At 42.3% G+C, this 10,883-nt stretch overlaps 1 protein-coding gene across 1 annotated transcript in view; it reads left to right on the top strand.

Annotated features, from left to right (window-relative positions):
- LOC118404575 (adenylate cyclase type 3-like) overlaps positions 1 to 10,883 on the top strand; it is a gene marked incomplete in the record, with an annotated part of 31,729 nt that overhangs the window by 13,423 nt on the left and 7,423 nt on the right. Inside the window, 11 exon segments of the mRNA XM_035803751.1 lie at positions 2,394 to 2,543; positions 3,167 to 3,291; positions 3,756 to 3,867; positions 4,450 to 4,577; positions 5,357 to 5,515; positions 6,915 to 7,056; positions 8,030 to 8,104; positions 8,439 to 8,560; positions 9,212 to 9,370; positions 10,036 to 10,123; positions 10,601 to 10,717. Coding sequence (XP_035659644.1) covers positions 2,394 to 2,543; positions 3,167 to 3,291; positions 3,756 to 3,867; positions 4,450 to 4,577; positions 5,357 to 5,515; positions 6,915 to 7,056; positions 8,030 to 8,104; positions 8,439 to 8,560; positions 9,212 to 9,370; positions 10,036 to 10,123; positions 10,601 to 10,717 — 1,377 coding nt within the window.

Below are 10,883 nucleotides of genomic sequence, written 5' to 3'. Positions count from 1 at the left end.
CCCCCCCCCCCCCCCCGCTGTCACACCGGCTATACAGATACAGAAGCTGGTGTGCTTATACCCCTGCCACATTATCCACATGTCACATTCGGGCATATCGATGGAAGATCGGCCATATTTAAGATCGACAGAGGGTTTCGCGTATTTTTCACCTGAAAACTGCCCCTGTCACATATAAGCCATACCTTGTACCTTGTACAATTGTTGTGCAATAAAGTTATAATTATAGGCGGGGCTCGGGCGATTGCCGCAGAATCGTCGTCCGATCGATTTTCGCCAAATGTGACAGGGGTATTAACACACCTATCGGTGGTTATGCCTGTTATGGAGATACAACTACAGAAGTTAATGTGTTACACGTAATATAATCATGCTGGGTAGGGATGGACTCTTTTGAATTCTTTTATTAGAATTTTTTAGATATTCCGACCGAAGTGATTAGATTGATAGTTTAATAATGTACAACTGAAATGCATCAGACTCGAATGATGGTTGCCAAGATACCTGCCATACAGATACAGATACAGATACAGAAGCTGGTGTGTTACGCCGAAGGACGGTTATATCGGATATACAGATACAGATACAAAGCTGGTGTGTTACGCCGAAGGGCGGTTATATCGGATATACAGATACAGATACAGATACAGAAGATGGTGTGTTACGCCGAAGGGCGGTTATATCGGCTATGCAGATACAGATACAGAAGATGGTGTGTTACGCCGAAGGGCGGTTATATCGGCTATACAGATACAGATACAGAAGATGGTGTGTTACGCCGAAGGGCGGTTATATCGGCCATACATGTACAGATACAGAAGCTGGTGTCTTACACCAAAGGGAGGTTATACCGGCTATAAAGTATACAGATATTGATGCACATGCTGGTGTGTTATGCCGTATGGTGGTTATACAGGTTATACAGGTACAGAAGCTTGTATGTTACACTGAAGGGTAGTTATACAGGCTATACAGATACAGAAGCTGCTGTGTTACACCGGAGTGCGGTTATACCGGCTATGCAGATACAGAAGCTGCTGTGTTACGCCGAAGCGCGGTTTATACAGATATATACAGATGCAGAATTCAAATCTGGCGTTTTACACTGAAGGTGGTAATATCGGCTATACAGATACAGATACAGACACAGAAGCTGGTGTGGTACGTTGAAGGGCGGTTATACCGGCTACATGAAAGCGCGTAACGTTAAATAAACACGTCTTGGGGTAAATCTTATTTCACCGATAGTGATAACAAAATCTTAACATATTGAATATCAATCACTGTTGAAAACCGTACCCCGTTGTAAACCGCCGACACGTGTAAGCCTATACCAAAGCCTTGAAGAAGCATGATTAGTAAAGCAATCTCAGCCTGAAAGCCGATTGTACTAGAGGCGAGGCTTTTGACAGGATTTTCAGAAGTTAGTCTTCCCTTAATCTCGCAAAGCATGTCCCAAGAGGCGTTGTTACGTTAGCTTGTGAAGGGTCGGTATTTGTGACACCACAGGCAAGGTTATATTTCACAACGATGCAGCTACCATCAATGACACCCTTAGATCTATTTCAATGCGGTTTCACGCTTAGAATCCTTGAAATCCGCCGCAGTGACGTAAAAAGGGGAGGGACCAGTCTTAGCGTAGTTGCGCAGTTGAGCCCATAGTGCATTTATATTTGCTTTACAGAAGTTTTTCTTTTCTTTTCCCCGGCAAATGTTGCTCAGAACGCACGGTTTTCTGTAGGACAAAAGAATATCAATTAGTTTGAAAATTTCATCAAAATTTGTGACGGTTGCCCAGTGATTGACCCCTGAATACTTCTTCACTGGTTGGACGGAACCATTAAGACATGGGGTGAAATCATCGTGTCAGTCCAATCTTCTGACTGTTGAACTGAAATGCTAAAATTGGGTTGCCCTCCCATTTTTTTCGCCCAAACAAACTGGACAAGTCAAACTTTACAGTTAGAGCAAAGATTTGAAGTTTGAAATGCACGTAAATGTGTATTGATATGATTGTTTTTCATGGCTCTACTAGACAGCACACTTGTTCGTACAATGGTCTCTTCACAAAAGGCACACTGGGCACGTATATTGATACTTGCTTGTTTTGTTTGTTTGTTCATTCATGAAAGCTCAAATCGGCCTGTAGGCCGCTTTTCATTGAGGTCATGAGGGAAGAGGCAAGGGTCAGACAACGAATATACATATATCATTTAAAGCGCCAATGGATCTTATAAGTCTATATACACAATTTAACATACATAGTACAAAATACATAATAGTGAGAGCTGATGATAGTTTGTGTGCATGGACAATAATTAATTGGCATTTGTGCGGATAATATTCGATTCTACATTTTTTCATTTTCAAAATCCAAATTCTCTTTTCCACAGCTTATCAGCAACGGCCTTCTCTACGCATGCGCCGTGACCCTGGGGGTCATCTTCTACCTGTTGGTGGACCGGAAGTACCGGAAGTCGTTTCTGGACACCAGGTCGTCCCTGGAGGTCAAAGTTCATCTGCAGGAACAGACTCAACATCAGGTACCGTAAACCTAATCTTCAAGCAGATGTAAGGATCCGGTACAGTCTTTGTGTTTTACTCTCTTTTTGACAGCATTTAGTCCTCTTTTCTGCAGAATTGTACTTTTGTAACAAGGATACGAACCGTTAAAAGTGCATCATTAGAAAAGAGACTAAATGTTACAAAAATGTACGTAAAACCTACGAGTAAAACGCTGTCTGAGATGGATGAGCTGAGCTGAACCATGCATCTGCTTGGAGATCGATGTCACTAGATTGATTCTTTTTTCATTGCGCGCCCTCTGGGGAGTTTTCGATACACTACAGGTAGCTAGTGAAGCCTCATCGATGCTGAAAGGCAACCGACCCTCTCCATTTACGGTCTTTTTTTACCAAACGTTGCTTGCCTGTCCTTGGTGCTGAAAAAGTATCATCTGCATTAGTTTGTCTACTTTCCTCGTTTTTACTTAACCTGAAAGATGTGGAGTTTTGCTTTTGCTCCTATGGCTGTCTGCCTCTCTGTCAACGCTTTACATGAATATTTTTGTATACATTTTCATTAAAAAAACAATACTAGTTTCAATACTAAGCTTTCTACGACGACCACAAATCCTAAAGCCTAGCGACTTTCTTGTGTCCTACAGGAGCAGCTGCTGATGTCCATCCTGCCGCGTCACGTGGCGGAGGACATGCGGAGGGGCATGAGCAGGAAGGACACAGAGGACAGGCAGTTCCAACAGATGTACATCAAACGGCACGAAAACGTCAGGTAAGAGACCTTGAAACGTCACGATAACGTTGGCATGAGACCATAAGATTTGTTGCGTGTGTGACTACATTTTAATGGTGGTAATTGCATGAAACCAAAAGGAAACCTTTGACGTAAGATCAAAAACGAAGCACCTACATGACGCTTTTTCAAGGTGTACCTCACTGGTAGGTCACAAAGTCTATTTCTTACCGGGTTGCGGGTTGATTTTAAGTCCGACTTAAATTCAATTCGGTGTCCACAAATACTCCGGGAGCTGCAAGATGTCCCGCTGAGCCACGTAGGGGTCGAGCCCGAAAGTGCCAAAACAGCCCGTGAACTCCCCGGCAGGGACTCTTTTTCCAATTGGGACCTAAGGCTTAGCGTTTTCAGTCGAACACACCGGCTCACTCCTACTCTTCTCTTTTCTTGGGTTCTTTTGTTGCGTACACACGCCCTCCCTAATGTTTTGCTTTCGTTTCTAGCATCCTGTTTGCTGACATCGTGGGCTTCACGGCGATCTCCACCACCGTGTCTGCTCAAGAACTGGTCAAGATTCTCAACGAGCTCTTCGCCAGCTTCGACAAACTCGCCGATGTAAGGAAATCTTCTATGACCTGATCATCAAACAAAACGCATAACGTCATCACTGCACGGAAACTCAAATTTCCGGGAATTGACACATTTCTAGACCATGACACTCGTGAAATTTGACACGTCCGGGCCGTGTACAGGAATTTCCCCATCTGGTGTGTCCCAGTCCTTCATACCTCATTATGTGCATTCCTGAACATATATCACGGACATGTAAAGTTTCACGGGCGTGTCAGGGTCCAGAAATTCCCAGACATTCGAGTTTTCTTGCAGTGCATAGTAACTGGCACTAAAGTCTCCTAGGCATGGGAAACAACATGATTGATATAGTTTTGTAGAACGTTTGGACAAGACAAAAAACAAATGAAACTTATCCAGGGCTGTCGCTTTCTCCATTTCTCTTTTTGCATATTTCCATAATTCATTGCATCGTCTTCGAAACTAGATGCTCTAAGTATTTTTACAACTCGGACTCGTAGTGTAACGGCAAAATTTTACACATTAGCCATATCGTTTAGGAGTAATCATGTGTAATAAATGCCAAATGTGTAGAATTCAATAAATTCCCACGTTTTGCGAACACAGATCAACAACCAGTTGCGTATTAAGATCCTGGGCGACTGTTACTACTGCATCTGTGGTGTACCTGTGCCGAGAAAGGACCACGCTGTTTGCTCCATCAACATGGGGCTGGATATGGTAGACGCCATCGCGTAAGTACTGTTTGAACATGCATATATTGAATAACTCTAACGCCTTTATCATCATCATCCTTTATCTATTCCAACATATAAACATAGATCTGCGGGGTATACATACTGTTTTAAAAACTGTGTATTTAGGAGATATCGGGTCAATGGACGGTGACTTTAGATTACTATATTTTCAAACTATTACACCGACCGTTGACTTTATGTTCCTAAGTACCCTGTTTTCAAACACAACGGATGTAAGTTACCCCTCGGAAAAAGGTGAGATAGCGTTATGTCGTAGTGCCATGCAGTGCTGCCGTGCAAAAGTAATTGCATCTTGGTAACATTTTGGGCAGTATGGTGTCATATATAACGTAAAATTTTGTACAAGTACGTAGAAGGGACGTGGTATACTGCATCGTATTTGTAAGTACTAGTATATATGTTAGACACTCTAGCATCAGACTGAATATTGTGGAAGCTTTTGCGTAAGTATGCATGTTTTTGATACGAATTAGGACATGAGGGTTTAGGAAAAGATGGCTACCATGACTAGATCGTAGAATGGAAGGATTGCTTTGGATTGTATATGTGAAGTAATATTTTCTTATAGTTACTTTTGTTTTGTTAATAGTAGCTATAAGAGGCAATATTGGAAAAAAAGTAAAATTCTGAGGTCATAAAAAACATGGCAGATATATCTGCCTTGTGTTGGCGAGCACGTGAGAAAAATGTGTTTGAAAATATGCTTGGCCATGTCGTTCACTCACGTACATGATCGACACCTCCTGTTCTCGCAGGCAAGTGCGAGAAAAGACGAGATCTCCGGTGGACATGCGCGTTGGGATCCACACGGGCGCGGTTCTGGCGGGGGTGCTGGGCCAGAAGCGGTGGCAGTTCGACGTCTGGTCGACAGATGTCACTCTTGCAAACCAGATGGAGTCCGGAGGGATGCCTGGGTAAGTGCTGTTCATAGATACTTGGCGTCGTGTGTGGTGTAACTGGTAGAGTGTTGGGCTCAGAACCTAGAGGTCCTTTGATGGGCTTGGTACCTTGAGGTCCCGAGTTTGATACTCGCCGTGCCCCCGACGCTGTGCCATGGGAAAGGCACTTAACACGACCTTCCTCACTTTTCCCATGTGTAAAAATGGGGACCTGACTTCGGTCGGAGAGGTAAAATACTACCTTTACCTTCTGTCTGTACTACGTACGCGGCACTGTTAAAATGAGTTACACACTTGAGTGCAGTGCCACATATTCTCGTCTGTCCCAAAGCAAATAAAAAAATACTTTGCAAGCCGCGCTCTTCTTCAGAAAAATGCTAGGGCATGCATATAGGTGGTTGATTTTATTAAAAAGATCCGATGATTTAAGTATACATACACCTAGTAAAACCATTAGAGGAGGCTTTAAAGTATTAAATTGTTATGCATGTGTGGCCTTCTTCTATCTTTTGGTTTTTGTACTTATAGCGCCTTTAATCTGATATCGTGCAATCCTTTAATCCCCTATAATTTATTCAACACCGCAGATTAGCACTAGGTGTATCCTATAATCTTTGTTGTTAGTTGTTAATACTATGAGCATCTTGATAAACTGCTTCGTAGTGGAAGCCGTAAAGTGTGAAAGGACCTTGACCTGACATTGAAATGACCTTGAACTGTTGTGATGAAGAGTGCAGACATGTTGAGCATGAGAGCGACGTTGGTTACTAGGGTTGCTAAGGTAACATGATGCGACCTTCTCCGTTCACCAACCTTTGCCCACCCCTGTCCTTGGTGCTGAATGCTGTTATGGGCTGCAGTCAATCTCCTTTTCTCTTTATGACTTAGTCCCAAGGCCACGCTGACATAATTATGTGGATGGTAACTGTTAGTGCATCAATTTATGTACGTTTTTAAAAAAAAAGATTGCGATCATACGCTGAATAGTACAAAGAGTCTGCAAAATGAGCAAATGTAGGCCATATACTGCAAAGAAAAACAGAACGAAGGTACTTATGCCATATAATGCCTCTTTTCTTATCGTAAAACGTGGCAAATTTGTCCTTGTTCTACTCATTGTTCAAAACGTATTTCGCATTCTATTACAAATGTTCCAAGAAGATGTGGAAGAACAATTGTACGAAAAGAATATATAGTTTCGTACACTATAAAGGGAGTTAGTGACATACACAATCCAGTATTGTCTCACATCCTCAGTGTTAATATTTTGTGAGACTATAAGGGTTGCAAAGCTGTATGGGTAAGAAGAGAAATTTGTCATGTTTCATTGTTTTATCCATATGTATACTACTGGTACTGATTCATGTTTTATCCTTGATAAGAAACCGAACGCACATTGTTTCTCGTACTGTAGGAGAGTTCACATCTCCAAGGCCACGCACGACTGTCTGAATGGAGAGTTTGAACTGGAGCAGGGGAACGGGGCTTCCCGGAACGACTACCTCAAGTCACGTGGTATCAAGACATTCCTCATCAAACGGAGAACAGAGAAAAGGGTAGGGACAAGCCATCCATTTATTTGCCTTTTTTTTTTTACAAAGGTCAACACATGGGTTTCAGTTTTTTATATCGTTACATATCAATTTTGTCTGTCCCAGGGGACGGAATGGGGAAAACTTTTTTCAGTCCCCAGATGCAAAATTCCTTCAAAGGACTGAAGGACAGGTGCTGGCTTCACCCCTTTCTCTACCGACATCCCTGTCTCCACACCGTTCATTGAAAAGAGAACAGAACAGACAAAGCGTAAAAAGATTTCAGTTCCTTATCGATGAAATTCGTTGAGCTCCTTGTCAAATTTTAGGTTGCATTGAAGTCGGTGCCCGATAGCTAATGGGCTGGAATGTTAGTAATATTGTGATCAAATTACGATTCACTTAGAGCTGAATCCATGGAGCTATAGCTAGGCCGCAGCCCATATTACTAGAGCGGGACGTTAAGCAGTGGTCATCTGTTCATTTCACTTAATGAGAATTTCCCCTGTACAAGAAACCTATAGCTAACCACTGTGCATATTGTCTGTCTTTCATGTCATGATCAGTGGAACAGGGCTCGAAATTCATTTTTGGGATTAGGTGCACTACTGCACCCAGCTTAAGAAATTGGGCGCACCATTTTTGGGTGCACCACTTATTTAATAAATTGAAGTAATAACCTAGTAATAAAACTAAGTTACAAGTTATCAAATTCTTAAATAAGTACAATGATAGACATTTTTATTATCTTTCTAACACTTAGATGTCAAGAATATGATGTATACTAGTATACTTTGATATCTTTACATACACAAACCTAAGAAAATACCCACAGAAAAATATTGGGTGCACATCTCCAATTTTGGGTGCACCTGGGTGCACATGCACCCAGTATTTCGAGCCCTGGTGGAAGAATAGCTCTTCAGGGAGCTAAACTGGTTTGAGATCACTGTCACTTTTCTTATGCTTTCTTCTGTCTTCAATCACGGCTGACCAGGAGTTGGCGGCTTCTTTCCCGAAGAAGTCCGCCTGGAGTAGCATAATGATAAAAAATGGCGGCGTCAAGAAAGTGGTGGGTCAGGTAGAACGATTAAAAGTGTCGTGAAGCATGTGGACATTGCGCATGTGCTGTTGGTACAGTGCGCATGCGTTGTTATGTGCCGTTAGTGTAGTGCTCATGTGCTGTTGTCCCAGTGTTAGTTGACTTGTGTGTTGGCTTAACATTACGTGGCTGCTGTAAATAATTTAACGTTTTCGTACATCATTCATTGCATTTTACTTAGATTACCACCAAATGGCTCCACAAAAGGTAGCAAAAAATCGACATAGTCTGGAGAAATATCAAAGCAGAAGAGTGTGTATTTCAATGTAAAAGTATCAGATTAAATAATGATACATTGTTACAGGACGATGGAAAGAAGCCAACAGCGAGGCTGTGCTTCCAACGTCTGGCCATTCGGGCACTCCGAAACGAGCAAGAGATCAACAACCTGGTCAGAAAAACACTGGAGGAGCAGGATTATAAAGCGTGAGAGCCTCACTCTGAAATGTTTGAGTGCCGTGTGCAAGATGTGGGCAGTGTGCAAAGGATTAAGAGTACCGTGTGCAAAGGGTCGCACGCGCCGTGATTTTGCAGAGTATGAAGACCATGTGCAAAGCGTGAGAGTGTCACTTTGTAATGTGTTGTGGCGGTGTGCAAATGATCAAGACTGTGTGCAAAGCGTGAGAGTCGCACCGTGTAATGCGTGTCGTGTGCATAGCGCAAGATACGAGTGCTGTGCAAAGGATCAAGGTCGTATGCAAAGTGTCACTTTGTAATGTGTGTCGTGTGCTTGATAAGGGTGGTGTGCAAAGTATAAGCCGTATGCAAAACGCAAGCGTGGCGTTCTGTTGAGCATGAACATAACGTAACGTGAACATGTAGTGTAGGAGATGAGAGAAACATTGAGCTTGGGATTTGCAGACGAAACGCACTTACCGACAAAGGTTTCGTTGGCGCCATGTGCACTTGTGAACTATTGTCCCGTGCACATGTGTAAACTGCAACGTGTGCAATTGCTGTAGTTGCAGACTTTTCAACACATGCAGTTTGCAGTTTGCACCACACCTTCTCTACAAGCTTGTTATTGTATCGTCAGTACTGGTAAAAAGTTAGAAATGAAGTTCTTTTCGCTCGTAGGATTGACGGCAAGGTCAACCCCGTGACCTTGAGATTCAAGGACGCTGACCTTGAGATGAAGTTCGGGAAGGAACGAGAGAAGCAGTGCGCGGTCTGCCTGGTCGCCTTCGCTGTGATCCTGGTGTTCTGCTTCCTGGTCCAGATCACAGTTATTGCGCGGTAAGCCTGAATCCGAGGCTTTTATATCACATATTTTCTTATTCATTACAGACAAATGCTAACACTTTACAACCAACACTGGAATTAACACTATAGGGACTTACCTTCTAAATTTTCGGATGAATTCCGTAGACCTTGTTCACAGAATGAGCCTTATATCTCCAGCAGTGACGTCAGGAACACAACACTCTTTGCATGAAAGGGTCATAAGTACCAGAAAGTCTATGTCGCCCCCAGTCTCTGTTGAAGGTGGGCCGGTGGGCTCTGAAGTACACTGCCTCCTTCACGCCTGATGCAAAAAAATCCTGAATCGAGGATTTTGACTTTGTTCAAAGAACGTTTTTTAGTGTGTGGGCATATCCAAGTAGCTTTACTGGTAGCAGCCTCACAGTTGAGCTCCTGGTTCCAATTAGTTGGGAACTGTTGTTTGAAACTGCAATATCATGAAACTACTGCAGTTTGAAACCATCGTCCGTCGACTTTATATCCTTAAAAACTCTTTCATTGAAAACAACGGATATGTATTATACCGTGGATGCATTGAACAAGTATTAAATACCAACTCAAGATATTTGGACTATCCCTATTAGAGTTATTCTGTGATCAAAACGTCAAAATTGATTACAACATGAACTGACACTTTCTCTTTGATCATCTACATGTAGGACCATTATGGCGGTTATCGCCTTCGTCATCTGTCTGGTGGGTATCGTTTCCATGGTGATCGTGACGTCAGCCACTATTTTCCACACGGTACGTTGTATCAATCTTAAAACATGTTCTTGTGTTCATTGATGAAACAGTGTTGGAGTTTAACGTTGGATGGCATGAGACGAACTGGTGTCTTTGATCAGACACTGAAAAGCACACACTTTGAGCCCAAAGGGTACAGTACATACAAGACGTACTATAACTACTAAAAGCTCATATATTGGATATTGTAATACTTGTAGAAAGCATAGTAGTTGCTCTGTGTACAATAACGAAATATGGATTAGAGTCCGTATACATTTTTTAAATTTTCGTAAAGCTATGGGAGTAATGGGACAAACTTATGTCTGCTAATTACGTATACTTATTTTACATCATATTTATTTTTACATTACATTTATACTTATTTTACATTACATAGAAATGGCTTTCTCAAAATACTACATTACACGTTATTACTGACTCATCTTTTGATTGTATCGTACAGTATAACAGAATACATTCTGTTATGTTGTACAGAACTTTCCTGCGATGTTGGTGAGGGTGTCCAACTGGCTAGACGGAAACAGGTACATCCGGAACACCTGGACACTGGTAGCTGTTACCATGGTGATCGCCGGGATACTCATCAACACGGTTAGTATATCATATCCGGTTCCGCTTCAGTTCATTTCCGCTTCCTTTCATTGTGCGAAGCTTGGTTCGCCCTTGGTTCAAAACGGAATTTTTTTCAGCTTTCAAAACGGAATGACCTAACTTTGAATGGTTCGTGTTTCACCAAGCAAGACGATGTGCACGCATC

This window comes from Branchiostoma floridae, chromosome 17 (genome assembly GCF_000003815.2).
Source record: "Branchiostoma floridae strain S238N-H82 chromosome 17, Bfl_VNyyK, whole genome shotgun sequence".
NCBI classification, from domain to species: Eukaryota; Metazoa; Chordata; class Leptocardii; order Amphioxiformes; family Branchiostomatidae; genus Branchiostoma; species Branchiostoma floridae.
Note: the sequence above shows the minus strand (reverse complement) of the source record. Positions and strands in the feature narration are given on the sequence as shown.